Consider the following 18,999-nt stretch of genomic DNA (forward strand, 5'->3'; position numbering starts at 1 on the left):
CACAAACAATTTAAATGAACAGAATAATAAAACATTAAGGCTCTTGCTCAAAACAGCTGCTCTTGTCTGACTGTCCTCATTCAACAAATGGCTCAAAACAACATAAAAAGCGACACAATCCGTACTCAAAGTAACAAGGCAGACCAAACTAAAGTGTGCAAAAACCTGTGAGCCCCATAGAAATGGTAAACATTTGCTGCCGATTAATAAAAACTTGATCAGCTAAATTCTTGACAGCAATAAATTCACTAATAATTAATCATTAACATCCCCAGTGACGGCTGTAACAGCCTCTGCGTCTCACTACATTGTATTTAATTTGCATCAGCCTCATGCTGCCTATTTGTGCACTCGTGTGCCACTTCTCTGTACTGTACAATGATCTGCTTAATTTTCTTTAATTAAGTGTTGTTAAAAAAACAGAATACCCTCAGTTGGTAGGGCGTGCGCACCATGTGTTGAGACTATCAGTCCTCTGCAGCGGTTGCCGGTTCGATTCCCACCTGCAGAACATTTGCTGTGTGTCATCCCCCCTCTCTCTCCCCCTTTCCTGTCATATCTTCAGCTGTCTAAATAAAGGCAAAAAGCCAAAAAAATAACCTTTAAAAAAAAAAAAGAAAGGTTACTTCCACCATGTACAACAATAAACAAGCAAGAATAATCTGTTGGATTTTGAGCCGCAGCTATTATCTTTATGATCAGTTTGTCCACAACCCATAGATATTCAGTTTACAGTAATAGAAGACTAAAGAAACCAGAAAAAATTTGATGGTTTTTCTTTAAAAAATTACTCAAACCAATTTACAAATGAGAAATATAGTTGGCAATTAATTTACTTAACTGTTAATGTTTAACTAAACATTAACAACTGATCGATCTGCAGCTCTAGCTGGATTTGTCCTGGTCAAAAACCAACAAAAGAAATGCATATCTCAGTTATAAAAAGGCTGGTTTATCATTAACAAGGCACTAAAAACTGTCCCAGGATTCATGTGTAACAACTGAGAGGACAAGTGTTATACTGTACAAATACACACAAGAATGAAAAATACAAAATCTGTGACATGGAACTTACTGCGGTTGCTCTGATAGGAGGGTCCAGGTACTGCAGCATGTGGAGGGGATGGCGGGACGGAGGTACTTGGGGCCGACATCTGTGAGGATGATGGCTTACCTGCAAGTTAAATAAACACCATTAAAGGAATTTGCAGAAGCTGTTTGTTACTTTTTCAAAGTTCATGCACGTGCTCTTTAAAAGGACCATACCATCTGGATTGTATGGAGTGGGATTTCCAATCTTCCCTCCAGTTTCTTCAGGCGACTGCAATATTTCCATATCTATCACAACCACCACAATCCTGGAACAAAAGAAGAAGCAGTTAGCAGTAAGTCCAGAGGAGATTACAGGTGGAAAACAAATAAAAAGAAGAGACAAAAGGAAACAAAAATGAAAACACATACCTGCCATCTGACAGTGTGTTGGTGGTGGTGTTCTTCACCTTACACACACACAGAGGTACCAGGAGGTTCTCTTCTGGCAGGTGGTTTAACTGTGTGGCCAGCAGGAAGGCTACATACACAAACACAAATTCACACAAATATATACACTTACATTTTATTAAACTGATTTATCTATCACTGGTGATTGGTTATCTTCTGAGATTTTAAACAGCACTACTGTTTATCAGAATCAGAAATCAGGAAATACTTTGTTGATTCCCCCAGGGGAAATTAAGTCATGTTACAGTTAGTCCCATTAAGAATATAAATACATATATATGCATTAACAGTGCTTATACTACAATATACAAAACTACATAGACAAAATTTTTGTAATACAACAATACATACACAAGAGTGTGCTCATACACAATGTAAACATAAACAGTAATGCTGAAGACGGGATATGTCAAGATGCAATAATATTATAAATAAGAGTACAGGTTGGTTGAAATGTAGAGAATAAAGATAGATAAAAGGCAGTATTGAAGTATTATAATTCATGGTTTTACGGCTACTGGATTCAACGTGTCTGTTTATCAACAAGAGGCCATGTGTACAGCCTGAAGGTTTTCTGGCTACTGCAAGATACTCACACGACCAAGAGTGCTGACCGTCACTCATCATGAGTCGGAACCTGGGTGGACCGGAGGCACTGGTGATCTGACGGATGTTCTGACAAACACAGAAGAAAGGAGGGATTTGATAAGCAAAACAACAAAGCAGCTTGTCCTCACATGCATCTGCAGGAAGGGGGAAGTTTCTCTGTGCTCATCCTAAATCTATGTATTTCACAAGTGTGATGTGGAGCCTTTAGTTGGTTGAAACTCGGGCGATACTAAGTTACGTGGTATAAAACCCTTGTGGTGTAAAATAGTCTGCACCACACTTTACACTTCCTGGAAACTCTGCAGCAACAGGTGCAAAACTCTCAACTTTGTGAAACTAGTTTCATGCAACAGCCATTGAAAATGCTCATAACATGCCAGATGATAACATCAAACATTAATAATAACTTTATTCATATAGCGCCTTTAAAAACAGTTTCTACAGACAAAGCAAGAGAGCAGGATACCCAGGAGGCAATATAACAGAAAGCCAACAACAGAATGAGGCCAAACATTAGTTAGACATAAGCTAAAAGCTACTTCCACAACTCCAACTGATTTCTACTGATTAATTTCAACCTGACAACGGCTCATCAACATGAACAAAATAATAAAACAGGAGATGATACCTTAGACACGTGAGGAGGAAAATTACGTCATTGACATTCACACAAAATTGGTAACATTGTCATCAAACAAACATGAGTGAGGCAAAGTTTGTTTACATTGCAGTTAGTTCCTTGAATAGAGTGTGGGAAGGTCCATTGGTCTTTTTTCAGTAGTCATTAGGTTGTACTTTTAATTACAGCATATCAACAAGCATTAATGGAACCATAGCTCTCCTTCTGTTCTCCGGGAGAGCCAATACCAATCTAGCAATCTAGCTAGCTATTTTTAGTGAGTAAAATGTGTTGCATGATACTTTTGAATTGCTTCATGTAACTGTCAAGTTGTAGTAAAATTATGTGTCATGCAATTTGCAACCTGCAGCTAGTTGTGATAAAGTCCCACCAAGTAAAGTCAGCCAGTGAAGTAAGAGACATCTCACATATTCATTGACTCTGGAGGGGCAACAAAGTGAAAATTTCAGAATTTCAGTGTTATTCAAAGCTTTTTTTTTTTTTTTTTGACATGCCTTAAAACGTGTCTGGAAAGGATCATTTAAAAGAGACTGGTCTCACAGGGATTTTATTCATCTTGCACACTTGTATCACACACACAGTGGATTTTTAAATAAAATATGGTTGGATAGGTTGGTCACGTGGACTCCTCAAAGGCACTTACCAGCAGTTGCAGCACTGGATTGTTCACCTCCGAGCCTTTGAACAGGGCCTGGACAATAACACATATGGACTTGTTAGTATCCACTGCCTGACCCCATCCTGTCCCATCACATTACCAAGCTGCTAATGCAAAGGTACAGTCTAACATTAATTCGAGATTAATGAGGTGGCAATTATTTTGTTCCGCCCCTAGCAGGTGAGCCTCATTGGGTAAACATGACGGGACTGGGTCAGACTGTCCTGTTGTTTCCATCAACTCTGGACCCCAAATATTTGTGATGAATTGAACAAATAGTCAGACTTTAGTGTGACCACATAACTAATGTCATGTTCTAGGACAAAATTCGAGTAAATGAGGCGTGCCTGCATTTATTTCACCATATGAACTTTCCATTAGACATTACAAAATAAAACAACTGACACGTTTATACATTTTGATCTGCAGCTGTTACACTAAATCTCGTTAGCTCACAGTGCTAGCAGCTGCAGCTAGTCGCTAGCGTTATATTGCTAAATGACAGCCTCAAGACGAGTCAAGACAAAGAAAACCATGAGCTGTGTTAATATTCATGCTTACTTCAACTGCTCCCCGAGTGAGTTTCACACTCATGTTTCCTGGGTACGTGGTGCTCAAAGCCAGCAAACGCCTTTCTCAGGTGAAGTAAAGTTAAATGTGTGGAATTTATCGCGAGAGAAACGAAATAAATGATACTCTCGTAGCTGCTTAATGGTACGTCAACGCAACGCGACCTATACCGGATATAGCAGTTATGCCTTCAAAATAAAGACGTATATTTTTGTCTGGATAGTGTAAGTGCAAACAGCTGTTGTATAATATAATTTTATAATATTCTAAAATTAAATCTTAAACACCTGGAGCAGATCTTTGTAATGTAACTTAGTACATTTACCCAAGCATTGTCCTTAAGTACAAATTTATGGAACTTGTGCTTTATTTGAGTACTTCTGTTTTATGCATCTTTATGCCTCTACTCCAACACATCTGACATAAATATCTACTTTTTACTCCACTACATTTGTCTGACAGCTTGACACTGGCTTATCACATCCATATTGGTCTATATCAGCATCAGCATAAATGTTACCTGATGCACTGACATGAAAACCTTTTTACAGAACATTAAGCAGACCTTTTTCTGTATAGGCAGCATTTTATGTATATTTGAATGTTTTTTTACTAATACTACTTCAATACCCAAAAATACCTTTTTTTAGATTTTTTTACTCCCAAATATCAGCATCTTACATTCATTACTGGAAAATTACTTTTGATACTTACCTACATTTAATAACAGATACTTTAAGGGTTTTACCATTCATATGGGTGACTTTTATTTTTACAGCATAAATATGACTTTTGGATCCTTTTAAACACTGAGATTCACATATCAGTGCAATTACAAACATAAAGACACGAGATTCTTAAGTTAGAATGAAAAAAGTAACTTTGGGTACAATGTAAAGAAATGTTGCATGAACAAAAAATATGGATTTGTTATTAATTTGTTATTAACAATAAGGAAAAGTTCACTTTTTCACGTCCTGAGTAACCATCCTTGCTTTATACTTCATGACAATGAATTATATAGGTGTCCAGGTTGCAATGGGTTTTATTTCACTAAAATCCTGCAATGGGTTTTAACTGTGCAGCTTTTATTTTGAAGGATGGGGTCGGAAACTCCTATTTGATCTACAGTGACTTGACATTACTTCCCTGACTGCTGAGAAACGAACTCAAAACAAACCCCAAATTATCCTCCGGTGCCCATGTGGTCTTGTTGTAGTTCATGATGGATCTTCCGTGTGTCCAGTGGCAGGATCGTGTTGCTCAGAAATGGACCTCGCTGGACTCTGAGCAAAGGGAACAATTTATATCCCTGCTCGAAATAGATGATGTCTTTAAATACACCATAACTCTGACAACGTGAGTAGCTAGCTTACTACTGTAGTTTTGCAATCGGAGACGATAGTTTATATTATGGCCTTTGGGCCATCAGCTGTTTCACACTTACATATGAAACATAGTGTCTGATTGGACTTGTCTCTTCTGATGTCTCACTGTTACAAATAATATTCGCTTGGCTAAAGTGAGCACAGTAAACCCCAACTTTCCTGCTGCTGGGGAGCATTCAGAGGCACTAATTTAGTTGCTTATCATAGATAAAGTTTCCCTCCGTTTCTGTTTTACAGCCAAGATGATCTGGACTTTCTACAGTCCATCTCTGCAGGACACTCAGTACAGAAGGACACAGAGAAAGCAGCCAAATGCAGGGAGAGGGGCAACTGCAGCTTCAAGACCAGAGACTACACTGCAGCTGCTCTGCACTACTCACAGGTGATGTGAAAATAACATTGAAAATCTAATTTTATTGTGCAGATATTTACTGTTATCTTTTAGTTCTGGATCCAGTATTGCTAAACATGTCATATAGACCTGCAATGATTATTTCCTGGTTTCTTTATTCCTTTGTGACAGTAAATTGAATGTCTTTGGGTTGTGGACAAAACAACAGCTGTGCAATATATTCATATATCAATACTAGATATCGTCTTGGTTTTTAAGGCTGTATTACAGTAAAGTGATTAAACTATTATTTGCCTTATAACCCACTTAGTCATTATATTCAAATTACTGATGATTATTTATCAAATTTCTCCTTGTGTTAATATTTTGTCAAAGCACCAATAATCATCCCTACAATGTTTTTGCAAGATAAATAAATATTGATACTGAGGTATTTGGTGAAAAAAATGTTGTGAACCCTTGAATTTATCCATATTTCCAGTATATTGAGATATGTATTGTATATCGTGGCATAACCTAAAATTTAGGAATATTATTTAGAAGCCGTATCGCCCAGCCTCAGACTAAATAAGACATTTGAGAGTGTCATCATGGGTTTTGGGAAACAATGGTCAACATATTCACCATTTTCTGACACTTCATGGACCAAACAACTAATTGATTAAGTTAGTTATTAAGTTAAGTAAGTTAGTTGAAGCCCTGAAGTTGTATATGATATTATATTACAGCTTAGCGATAGTATAATGAAAAAAATGATGAAAATAATAGCTGCATGAACTGGTTCACAATCAGATGTACTGCAATATGGTGTTTATATTTTTCACGCTGAAGTGTAAAAATGTATTTGTGATTATATGGCAGTGTGCCTTAAACGTGGCACGTCTCCCGGTCCTCATTAATATGCATCAACATCCAGCTTCTTTGTCTCCTGTCATGACAGGGCATATGTTTTGCTCCCCCAAGTTCGGAGCAGCTGTCTCTGTGCTATGCCAACCGCTCTGCTGCACTCTACCATCTGCGCCAATACCAGGTGAGCTGGTGCCATTTTCAACAATTAAATAATGAGGTCATGCCGTACTTGTGGTGTCATTAAAACCTGTTTAAGACAGTTCTGCGTCTTATTTGTTGACTGTGGATGTTTAACAGATTGTGTCGTTGTCAGTTTGACTGCGAGAATCCCGCAGGGGAAAATTATTGTTTCATGATTATATGGAAACATGCTGTCCACACAAAAGGCAGATGATTATCAAGAGTATATAAATAAGTGATTTTGTAATTATGTCACAGGATTTATGTCAAAGTCATAAACAGTTTTGTTACTTGATTTGACCTTTTCACACGAATCACTGACAGTAAAGTAGATCTACAAAGATTAGTTGATTAATTAATTAGTCAAGAAAAAAAAAGAGGAGAAAGTTGGTTGACAACCATTTTGAGAAATGATTAATTGTTTCAGGCATTTTTCATTAAAACTGTCAAACACCTGCTGGTTCCAGCTTCTTACATGAGAGGATCTGTTGCTTTTATTTGTCATTTGTAACAGTAAATGAGGAATCTTTGGGTTTTGGACTGTTGGTTGGACAAAAGAAGGAATTTAAAGATTTTTTTTTACATTTTATAGGCTAAACGATTAATGGCAGATGAATCATTAGTCGCAGCCCTACATTAAAAGGGTATTCTTCATGTGGTCACTCTGGTAAAATCTGATTTTCGCTCTTCTAGGAATCCATGAAACATCACAGAAAGGTTATTGGAAACCAGGGGCTCTTCTTCTATAATGCTTCATTTAATTGAAGCCTATCAGCCACATGATTGGCTCAGTGACTTAACCTTGTTTCACTAATTAATTTTATCGACTCTAATAAAGCAAGCCATTCCAGAGTCTTTTATGTGCTGTTGTTGCCACTAGTCTAGGGCTAAATGAAATCTGAAATGTGCAGGATAATCAGTCATTCGGTGGCCTTTTGAAGTTTAAATAGACCCGTGATAAAGCTTCTTCCACTGCTGATGCCAGAAAGGCCACTCCTCACTTATTGTCCGGCAGAGACGGTTTTATTATTCCTTTCTCCGCCTTCTCAGATCAGCATCTCCTGCTTTAAGTTTAGATCTACGTTCAGTCCCAGACTTATCTCAACATCTTAAAGATAAAATGCTAAAATGTCCTAACAGAAAACGTATTAATTTCAAATCAGTTTGGCTGCAAGTAGTGCAAGTTACAGACTGAGCCGACCTTATTGAAATTAAGATATTTATTTGCTGGAAAAACTGACATTTTCATTAAAGCTGCAAGTCAGCAGATTTTAGTCAAACTGGACCAAAGGGATACAATACTTAAATGTAGGATTGCAAATTTTGTGCATGTTCCTTAATTACTAGCTAGAAACACACACATGATTAATCATTAATAATTCATAAGATACAAATTTTTCTCATTTTCTTTTTTAAGTTCAAGTTTAGTTGTAAATAAAGTCAAAGTGCAATTGCTGCCAATTCTAGACTAGTGATTAATTATTGATTAATACATTTTTAATTGGTTAAATTCTTACTGTAAGCACTGTCAGTTGTCTGTCAGTTTAAAGCTAAGCTTGTCATCCCTGAAAACAAAAGCCCACTCTTCCAAAAATATACACCCTGGAATTGGAGTTCAGTGCCTACTTTCTGCCAGACTCCATTAAAATATATTACTCGTAAACGGACATTAATTTATTCAGTTAACATTTGGCATTAATTTGAACTCGAATTAAACTGAAACATGCAAACATTAACACAAGTCAGGGACTAGAATAGAAACTTCAAAGGAGGATGCCATGGCTGTAGTGTTGTTGTTAGAGATGCAAATATTTCAACTTAACATGTTTCCTTAATCTCTGATAATATATTATGTACTGCAATAAATATATTACAGATTTCTCCTTGGATAGCATAAATGCTAAAATGTCAGTCATCTTTATGTTTTGCTCTCAACCTTTGATTTTGCAGAGGCTCATTCTCCAGTGTTTCTGTTTTTCCTCAGGACTGCCTTAATGACATTGAAGCAGCTCAAAAGAACGGCTATCCCTCTCATCTTTTACACAAACTAGAGGAGCGCCGCACACAGAGCCTCAAGCACCTCTCTGCAGGTCAAAAGGCAAAAGAGGATCATCACAACCCTGTTTCAAAGAGTCCAGACAGAGATGCACCTCTGAGATTTGGGATTTGTCCTCAGGCTACTGTTGGCTTCAGCCCAGAGAAAGGTCGCCACCTGCTGGCTGCAGAGAGAATAGCAGCTGGGGATGTGGTCCTCACTGACAGGCCATATGGCTGTGTCCTCATACCAGGGATGGAGGAGGTGAAAGGGAGTGGAGGAAAGCAGGATATGGGGAGAGGAGTGCTGTTTGGGACGGAGCACCGGCGGTGTCACAGGTGTTTGACTGAAACGCTGCGTCCTGTGCCGTGTGAGGGGTGTAGCTACAGCCGATACTGTTCAGATTCCTGTCGGAGAGACGCCTGGGAGGAACATCACCGCTGGGAGTGTCCGCTGGGAGCAGATCTGATGGCGATGGGAGTGATGTCACAGCTCGCTCTGAGAGTAACACTGAAGTCAGGGTTGAAAAACATCCAGATGGCCAGGGAGCCAATCAGAGACGAGCGCATTAAGCCAAAGCCAGAGTCCAGTGATCCGTGTCATACGTCACACTATGGTGACTCCTACCTGAGCGTGTTCCACCTGCTGCACCACCTGAATCACCACAGCCCTGCTCTCCGTTTCCTGTGCGCAGTTACTGTAGCGACACTCTACCTAAAGCTCAGCAAGGCGGGACCTCCACCTGCATCCTGGGACCTCGGTAGACCCTCAGTGGCAAACGGCCAATCACCTGATGAGGAGGGAGGTGTGACAGAGTGGAGCTCCGAGCTGTGGCAGCTGGGTAGTGCAGTTCTGAGGCACTTCCTGCAGCTGAGGTGTAATGCCCAGGCAATCGTCACGCTGCAAGACACAGGTGATTACAGTACAGATTTCACAGAAATTGATGACTGTGTCTAAATGTCAGAAACATGAAATCAGTTTGTTCCTCTTGGAAATGTGAGTGTTGCATCAGTGCAGGGTGGAACTGAGCTGGAAAAAGACACAGATGAAAAAACTAAAGATGATTTCACAGGCATTAAAGTCATTTTTGTTGCTCAAAGTTTGACAGCACATTAAAAAAAGCTTATTATTAGACATTAATATGTATATTAATAATGATTAGAAGTATCAAAAGTATTACCATGGATTTTCATGAACAGTGACTGTGTTTTCATCAAAAAAGATGATACCAGCAAAAAATGTATAAACAATAATACCCTAACCATAAATGTAAGTTTCAACCAATTAAAGGACATCTCTACTGACTGGTGGAAACTGGTAACGATAACTGCCTGGAAGGTCTGGTTCAAAAATCCAAATGAAGAACAAAAACTCAACTTGAACTGGACTTGGATTTTTCTGTAATTTAGGTCTGCGGGTAACAATTATTTTCATTTTCATTCAAAATTACTCTGCTGCTTCATTAATCACTTAATTATTTGGTCAGTAAAAAAGTAAAAGAAAATAGTCAAATCTGGGCCCCTCAACTTTCCAGCAAGGTTATTATTAATTAAATAAAACTAAACAGAAAACTAAAACCAGATATGGAAAAAAAGACATTTTAGTTAGTTGAAATAAAACCAGCAAACGAACTGGAACAATTTTATATCCTTACATGCATGAACAGGCATGTGTGAATATGTTTATTGAGACTGGGACGTCCACATTACTGTGAGTCAACTACCTTCACAAAGTTCTGTGTTTGTGTTATGATACCTTGTCTGAACTTCTTAAATCTTGTCCCTGACTAATACTAAAACTGAAATAAACACTGTAACTGTGGTACATGTACTATAGCAGAATTTATGCTTTCTAATAATTGCATCTTCTGATCTGGCATCAATGTGATTTTATTTTTGTACATAAATTTATACCTTAGCCAAAGGGCTTTTATGTAATAAAACCAATAAAACTAAGGTTGAATAATTGCATCTTCAGCTATAAGTGACCTTTACTTTATGGTTCTTGCATCTCACAGGAGCAGCAAACTCACCAGTGCAGTCCAGCAGGGAAATCCGCATTGCTACAGCAATATTCCCGACTCTTAGTCTTCTGAATCACTCATGCTGTCCCAACACCAGCCTGGTGTTCAGGACTGGAGCGGCTGCTGATCCGTCTGCAGACCTCAGTGAGAGTGCAGCTGAGGACAGAGGCACTGCCCTCGGAGTCACTGTAGCTGTCAGAGCCGCCAAAGTTGTCACTGCTGGACAGGAAATCCTGCACTGCTACGGTAAGAAGAAGTGTCATTTTCTGGAGTAAAATGTGTGCAAAATGACTGTTTGACTGCTGGTATATTTCATAGGATTACAGGTACATTTTACAGCACTCTCTGCTGAAATTAATGTGTCATTGGGTCTAGTTTGCAGTGTCGTTCTATTTCCGTCTTTTGAGTTATACCTTGTGATGTTGTGCTTCCCTGTCCTCATGCCCTCAGGTCCCCACAGCAGTAGGATGGTGACCCAAGAACGCCAGCGTCTCCTGCAGGAACAGTACTATTTCCTGTGTGAGTGTGAGGCCTGTACTCTGCAGCAACAGGAGGAGGAGGAGGAGTATACAGAGGGCAGTCCACATGAGTCTGGACTCCTGTGTGGAAAGTGCAAAGGACCGCTCAAAGTAGGTGTTCATTTGTGTTTTTGTGGATGTTTTTAACTGTTGTATATGATTAATTGTATTACTCATTGATGAAGTCCTTTTTTGAGATTGACCTTACTATTGTTGACCCTTTATGATTTTCAGAAAAGCAGCGAGAACAGAGGAAAAGGATTTACCTGTTTGCAGCCATCCTGCGGTCATCATGTGCCTTCGTCTGAGGTGAGCCGCAGGCTGCAGGAGATCAGGGTCGACCTGGAGAAAGCCGTGGACCTCATGGAGAGAGACAGGCCAGGTAGTTGTGATACAGCGTGCAGATGTAGTAATGTGGGAGCGTGTCTGTTGCTCAAGAGGCCTTTTGTTCTTCGTCTCCTTCAGACGAGGCTCTGAGGCTGCTGAGAAGGACCCAGAGTCAGTCTGGACTGATCCTCGCAGAGACACACTCATTACAGGGGGAGCTGGCAGATGCCACAGCCAGAGCGTATGCTACCATGGGTGAGAATAATAATGCATGAGTATTTGCAGATGAACTTTGTAGTTAATACACTCCTACTGTTTCATGTGATGTTCTGAGTGCCCATCTGTTTAGGTACATTTTCCTACACAGGTGGGTTTCTGCTCTGTTTTCATGAAAAGCCTCTAATAGTCCCCACTAACAATCCCACCCAGAAGTTTGACATTTGTCCATTTTTGTTAGGGTGAAATGTGACTCAGACCTTTGTCAGTCAAATCAGATTTGGCTGTCCAATACGAATATTCGAGGATTTGTCCTTCTTTTTTTTTTTTTACTTCAGTGCACTAAACTCCAATGTAAGCCTACATGAGTATGTTTTACCAGTCAGACTCATGTTTAAGACCTTTCATCCTCATCCATGATGTGAAAACATCAGATTTCCTCACAGTCACAATTACGTGTCTGTTCTCCTGCTCATAGTTCAGGCATGGGGGGCTGACAGCACGTCATCTCAGTTTGTAAAGTTTACAGCCTGCCATGCTGTTGCCTTGCTTGTTTATCAAACAGTCATCTCCAGCGCACAAATATATATTTTTAAATAAGTGTGCCAGCTGATATAAAATGGCATTCATGATTCCCCTTATTTAGAATTTCTTTTTCTTTTCTGTTGCCACTCTACCAAACAGCAGGCATGTTCATCAGTCTGCATAGATTTGTCTCCATGTTTTAAATTCTCCTCCTTTAAACTCCTCTCTCTGCTTTGTTTCATTCTGTAGGTGACTGGAATAATGCAGCTTCACATCTGGAGCGAAGTGCTGTAGCCATTGGCTCCCAGTACGGACAAGACAGTATAGAGCTGGGTCGTCAGCTCTTCAAATTAGCTCAGCTGCACTTTAACGGGTGAGTGAAATGTACTAACAGTATTTATAAGTCCTACTATTTTATGATTTTGACTTACAGTGTTAGTAGAAATAACAGCTCTTCTTTCTCCTCTCCACCCTCTTCGCCCAGTGGTTCCAGAGGCCCGGCGCTCTCTGTCATCCCCAAGGTCAGACGCCTGCTGTGCCTTCACTGTGGCCCTCACTGTCATGAATTACAGGAGCTGCAAGCTATGGAGGAATGTTTACGAGGATAGTCTTACTCAGAGTGAAAATTTTGCTGGTATAATTGCAGTTTTTACATTTAAAAAATGATTAAAATCTGTTTGTTGTGCCTTTGTATGAATTAAGCAATTGATATATTTCTGTTTATAAGCACTTATATGTGTATATACAGATACTCTTATAGTGATGTACAGTTTTAGAGGGGACATGCAAGTCTGCACAGCTACTAAATGGCCACAGGTATACATGCAGGTGATTGAGGCTCTCTGACCTCTTGGTGTCAGAATGTATCCATCAATAATTTCAATTTCATGCTTCAGTGGGAGCCTTGCAGTGTGGGGCAACTTATCCACCAGGTGCTTCCAGGTTACACATATTTCTCTAAATGAGGCTGAAGCAAATGTGTGCAGTTTTCACGACTGTGGTTAAGAAATGGTTTACACCCCAGCAAGTTAATCAATCTATACGATCTGTAAATACCCTCAGCTACTATGTACAGATATAGGTAGGTCTCTGACCTTTAGGTGGCAGCAGTTATCCACCGACAAATTCAATTTCATGCTTGGGCGGCCGGAAAGCAGAATGTACCTCTGACTCTTGAACCTACAGTATCCACCTCATGTCCTTTATACATTCACCTTTAAAGTCTTTATGAGTCATAAAGCATTATGTCAGGTTTTTAGGTTTTTTCCCCCCTTTCTCAATTAGTAATCTGTGTAATTGGTGTATGAGGAATCATTTCTACATAGACAGCTAGAAAATAAGAGATCCAGTCACTGCTGTAGAGGTTCATTGGTTTTCAGAGATGAAGGATGGCTCCCGTTGAGCGAAGACAATCAAATCTCGATCGCAGCTGGAACTCCTGAGGCATCTGCCAGTCAGACATCACCAGAATCTGGAGGGCAGCCAATTTCGACAGACGTGCATACGTACTTAGAGAAAGTCAAGGTCAAGTCAAAAAACTCAAGAGAGGCAGCTGGTGAAATCAGCTGGGGAGTCGTGTAACGGTGAATCAAAAAGGCTCCCGGGGGCAGATTTCTGCTGATTATTGCTGTGACGAGGTTGCCAAAGGTCCAGGGCCAAATAAATTAGAGTCATTTATGAATCGCTTGAACTAAACTGAGGTCAACTTTGACTATATCACAGGTCTTTCAGAGAAAACTGAGATCAAGGCTACAATTATTTTCATCATCCATTACCACCAGAGTTTTTAACTGACCTACGACCTACATAAGCCAATGAAATCATCAAAGAGAAGTTTTCTAAACAGCTCTTGGCTGCCACTGCATTGGATTCCCCTTGAAATCAGATGAAACAAGCCTGTGTTTACATTTTCCCAGACAAAGTTACAGTAAGTAGTGTATTAGACAGTTAAAAAGAAGCAGGGGGAGATTTTAATTAAGATCATTTTATTTTTACATTATATTTTGTGGGTATTACAGTGGAAACACAATTGCCTTTTTCCACAGGGGCCTCCAAAATTAACATAATATGAAAGCTCCTTGTCAGAGCTTTAATCTGATGATGAATTGCTTTTGTTTTGGTCTATAAAACATCAGAAAACATTGAAACATGTCCATTACAATGTCCTACAGCCCACGATGGCATCAGTAATGTCTTGTTTTGTTCAACAACTTCAAACCTCTTGAGTACTTGGTATTTTTGCTTGAATGAAACAATTGTAAATCAAAATATCTGTTACTCATTTTTTTCATTGATTAACCAGCTAATATTTGTGCTCTGAGATTAGCCAAAAGGTTGACCAAATAGAAATAGAATAGAAATTGTGCAAATAGAAACACGCATCTTCTAAATCAATAATTATTATCAAGATTATTTTGTATTTATATTATTATAATGTACATTTTGCCTTATAGTAAAGTAGATGTCCAGACCAGCTGGCTTGAATGTTTGACTGACTGAACCATGCTGAAGTACAGTTTGGATCTATTCCACAAACAGTTAATTTTTACATTCAAACAAACTTGATATAGTACTTCCTCCCCACTTTCACTTAAATCCCTCTTTTCTACAGCTTGTCCTCTAATGAGCTGCTGTACATAACATGTTAACTTGATAATGTCTTCTTACAGTCACTTAAAATCTGCAAACATAGAGCCAAAGATAACAGTGATTTCATAGACAGAAAGTGCTGCAGCACACAACAGCAAATGGTCAGAGTGCAGCTTAACATCCCCTAATGTAGAACTTGTGATTAAATCATAGTAATCCCAGACAAAAAAGATGCAGTATTTGAATAGTGTGTCCAGTTATATTTCTCTCTAAATATACTGATGAAACCATAAAAAATGCCTTGATTATAAATCAGGTTCCAGTTGTTGTCATGGGTGGTGTTGAGTGTGTGTGTGTGTGTGTGTGTGTGTGTGTGTGTGTTAGAGGCAGCAGGGGAAGGACCCTAATGTAGATAAAACAGGCAAACAGGTAATCAGTTCACTACACTGTAAAAAAAAAAAAAAAAAAAAAGAAAAAAAAAGATTACAACTGCCTTCACTAGATTTTTGAATACTGAATCAAGTAAGTTTTGAAGTAAAAAAAAAAACAAAAAAAAAAACAGTTTTGCTGACCTGTAATCCTTTGTTGAAATAATTTACTTTTCTTCTTTAAATAAACTTGAATGAAAAAAGATGTGTATTTCAAAAAATGTTCACAGAGCTGTGAACCTGATTTGACCTTATTTGCTTGAAAATTAAATTAACTATTATTCACTTTCACTTCAATAAGCATGCTCAATAATTTATGAAATACAGATTTTGGGGGGATTTCTTAAACTCAAAGATTCAAGTTTATCTAAAAAAGAAAAGTATTAATGCTAAAACGTTTTCATAACTTTTCTTTCTTCATTTTACTGACATTACTTTTATTTATTTAGCTTAGGAGTCTATTGTAGCTCCATCAAATATTGTAAACAGACACAGGATATGCCATGGTTGTGTGAAATGGGAAAATCTGGATATGAAATAACCCTGTATATATTAATTTGAATATGCCCTGCAATATTATGGGAGAGGGTCAGGGATGTAGATGAAGTGTAGATGGAGGTTACAATTTTATTTTAATATCTTCTTTCATTTTGTTTTTTTCTTCTTATTCTTGTTAAATGCATTGACATCAATGTTTTTATCATTTGTCATATCCTGAATACACAGATATATGTACAATTTTTTTGTACTTAGTTACTTATTTTTGGTATTTCCTTCATTTTCACAACAATATGAGAATGAAAAGCAATGTACAGAAGGTTTATGGGTTACACAAGTGAATAAATGTGCTACGTACATTCAGATTCATTCAGCATTTTTATATGAATTGTAACCTCCAAAATGAAGAAACAAAAACCAATATAAACCTGGTCACAAAAAAAAAATAAAACTTAGGAGTCTGAGTTGGGCTTTTATTGCCTATAGGGATATATAGGCTTACAGACAGGTACTGTGTCAGAGTAGGTGTCAGGATTACTTTCAGTGGCTGAAAAGCTAAAACAAAGGAACATGATAGCTGTGTTGGTATATGACATACGTGGTTGACGAGGGAATGAGTGCAGGTGGGGAAGCTCAGGTGAGGGAAAAGAGTGGATTGCAGCCATTGTAGGTCAGATGGGAGTGACAAGATCGAGCAAGAAGGAAAGTCTGAGGGCATCTGGTGGTCTGGTGAAGAATGGCAACTACAGAACCCGAAGAAGTGGAAATACAGCTGGTGGCAAGGACATAAAGCCATACTGTGACGGTTTGTAGTATTTGTCTTTGCACTACCTACACAAATTCTGTACATCTCAAGAGCTAAAATCACACAAACAGCTCATTCATGTTTTCTGAGATATTTCTGTTTGTTTGTTTGCATTTGTAAGCTAAGCCATGTGTGTTTCTATATCAGTCAGCAGCTCAGGGAAAAAATGTGGGCTCATGTTCAAAAGGAAAAACACAAGCAAGCTAAATATTGTGAAGTATGGAGGGAGAGGGAGCATGAGGAAGAGAAACACAGCCAGCATGAAAAGAACTCCAGACATCTCCTCGCTGCTCCAGTATCAGATCACAGGTTGCTTATTTGACTGTCCAGTGCCATTTGAGGCTATTTCCAGTGGCTTATCAGATGTCCTGCTATACATAATGCAATCAAAACTGGCCAGACCGCAAACAAAAAGCTGTCTTGTGTGTATTCTGTAACAAGGCCTGCGTCAATATCTGTAACACAGACCGACAGAGTTACTAACAGCTGAGTCGGCCTGACTCAGCGCGTCTCCTGTAAACCGCAGGTCATCAACATTACAACCAGCCCGGCATTAATAATACACGCAACTGTAACCATAACAATGAACTCTGACCTTCAGTGTGAAGGTGTGGCTGGAATGGTAAAGTGAAATAAAAGACTACGAAGTCCTCACCTGACACTAACACCAGTGGTTCTCACAGTGAAATCATCAGAATCATTACAAGCCGCCTGTATATACTTGGAAAACAGCAAGCTTCTGATTCGATATACTCACACTTTTATCACTTATGATGAAAAATAGTTCTGATTATTTGAAGTGGGGTTGTGTGAGGGACTTGGCTGCTTGTTAGTGTATTACCTGCATTAGTTGGAAGTCAGCACACCCTAAGTTTAGAGAAGCAGAGAGGGGAACCAGCATGGAAGCTAAGCAATGTGCTGCTGTGGACAACAAAAAGTATTTTAGCCACTTAAAAAAAGGTCCACCCAAAAAAGTCAATATCTGTTTAAGTGCACAATATTTTCACTCCATTATTTTGCTGTCAGACAGCCTTTTTTACAGTGGAAAACCACTGTTATATAAGACAAATATTGCTCTCTCCAAACCAAATAAACTCCACTGGCAAAATCAGTAATCGTGCCTCGTAGAACTCAGGAGTTGTCACCTATGCAGTTAGTAAACTCCTATGGAGTTGGTTTGGAGAGAGCAATATTTGGCCTCTTTAAGGGCATTTTCCTGTCAGAAAAGGTTGTCTGACGGCAAAGTAAAGCTGTGAAAATATTCTAAATATAGCTCAGACTTAAAATTATATTGATATTTTTGAGTTGGATCTTTTTTACATAGCTAAAATACCTTTTGTTGCTGACCCTGTCCACAGCAGTACATTACTTAGCTTCCATGTTGTTGTCCCTCTCTGCTGCTCTAAACTAGTGGGGTGCCGACTGCCACCTACTGTAGGTAATACACCTTCTATTGATAAGGACTTCATGCAACCCCACTTCAAATAATCCAAACTAGTCCTTTAAGCCCACAACACACCAATCAAACATTCTCCAACAAACACAGATGTTTGTTTGGTGTCTTGTGGCTGTCTGCCCTTATTCGGAATTGTTTGTTCATATTGGACATGTTCAATACATGTTTGATGAGGTTCGGTCAGTTTCCCATGCTTTCTCACAGACAGTTATCCTCAGCAACACAGCTGCTGTATGCCCAGTATTAGAGGTAAACTCACTGGACCAGGTGTGTGTTTGTTGTTATGGTGAGTGAAGCGATTTAGCTGAAATGGCTTTGTTTTGGAGGAACTCCTTGTAGAGCTGTAGTAATCAAATAAAGAGCAGTATGATGTGTCATCTCAGCGATTTCCCCACTGAAACAGCCAGATAAACGCAATCAAAGAGACTGCTGAAACACACAGGACTACTGGTACAATCAACCTCAAAAACTTTGCTCCCCTGGAGAGATGCAGCCCCTGTAATTAATATTTTGAGGTCTTGTAAGTAGTGCAATCTTTTCCAACAGAATGAAGGGCTGTTCTGGTGTAACTCCAGAGAAGATTATCTTGTGTTGTCTTCTTAATAACCAAATGATTGCACCATTTTTTCGACTGATATTTCTTGCATGTTAGAAGGTGTCTTACACTAGTACAAGGAGTGTCTCTAAGTTATTTGAACAGTATATATCCTCTTTATTCTCCACTTCAATTTATGTAATTTGTGAAGTCAACTGTTGGACCTTTAAGCTTGGTCAACTGTTTTGTTTTTGATTTGTTGGGACACAGTTTAAGACAACTGCCAACAGTCTCAAAC

At 38.9% G+C, this 18,999-nt stretch overlaps 2 protein-coding genes across 2 annotated transcripts in view; one reads left to right on the forward strand and one right to left on the reverse strand.

Annotated features, from left to right (window-relative positions):
- The window catches only part of LOC146319188 (replication protein A 70 kDa DNA-binding subunit-like), a 60,086-nt gene extending 55,966 nt beyond the window's left edge, over window positions 1–4,120 (reverse strand). Inside the window, exons 1-6 of the mRNA XM_084729783.1 lie at window positions 3,969–4,120; window positions 3,393–3,440; window positions 2,097–2,175; window positions 1,462–1,570; window positions 1,267–1,358; window positions 1,076–1,174 (exon numbers count right to left, since the gene is read on the reverse strand). Coding sequence (XP_084585909.1) covers window positions 1,076–1,174; window positions 1,267–1,358; window positions 1,462–1,570; window positions 2,097–2,175; window positions 3,393–3,440; window positions 3,969–4,001 — 460 coding nt within the window. The 5' untranslated portion in view covers window positions 4,002–4,120. The remainder of the gene's footprint in view (window positions 1–1,075; window positions 1,175–1,266; window positions 1,359–1,461; window positions 1,571–2,096; window positions 2,176–3,392; window positions 3,441–3,968) is intronic.
- Window positions 4,121–5,114: 994 nt separating this feature from the next.
- Window positions 5,115–13,066, forward strand: smyd4 (SET and MYND domain containing 4). The gene is made up of 10 exons (XM_084729784.1): window positions 5,115–5,336; window positions 5,603–5,747; window positions 6,658–6,747; window positions 8,731–9,694; window positions 10,799–11,050; window positions 11,255–11,433; window positions 11,557–11,704; window positions 11,788–11,904; window positions 12,640–12,763; window positions 12,875–13,066. The coding sequence occupies exons 1-10, from the start codon at window positions 5,200–5,202 to the stop codon at window positions 12,996–12,998; spliced, it is 2,280 nt and encodes a 759-aa protein (XP_084585910.1). The 5' UTR covers window positions 5,115–5,199; the 3' UTR covers window positions 12,999–13,066.
- The last annotated feature ends 5,933 nt before the right edge of the window (window positions 13,067–18,999 follow it).

This window comes from Lutjanus erythropterus, chromosome 11 (assembly GCF_056507025.1).
Source record: "Lutjanus erythropterus isolate fLutEry1 chromosome 11, fLutEry1.hap2, whole genome shotgun sequence".
NCBI classification, from domain to species: Eukaryota; Metazoa; Chordata; class Actinopteri; order Lutjaniformes; family Lutjanidae; genus Lutjanus; species Lutjanus erythropterus.

What these genes read in the sequence shown, in the direction of transcription:
- smyd4 (XM_084729784.1), top strand. Translation starts at nt 5,200, where the DNA reads ATGATGGATCTTCCGTGTGTCCAGTGGCAGGATCGTGTTGCTCAGAAA. An exon ending in CGTCACGCTGCAAGACACAG is followed by an intron (nt 9,695 to 10,798) that starts GTGATTACAGTA and finishes TGCATCTCACAG; the next exon opens with GAGCAGCAAACTCACCAGTG. An exon ending in CAGAGCGTATGCTACCATGG is followed by an intron (nt 11,905 to 12,639) that starts GTGAGAATAATA and finishes TTCATTCTGTAG; the next exon opens with GTGACTGGAATAATGCAGCT.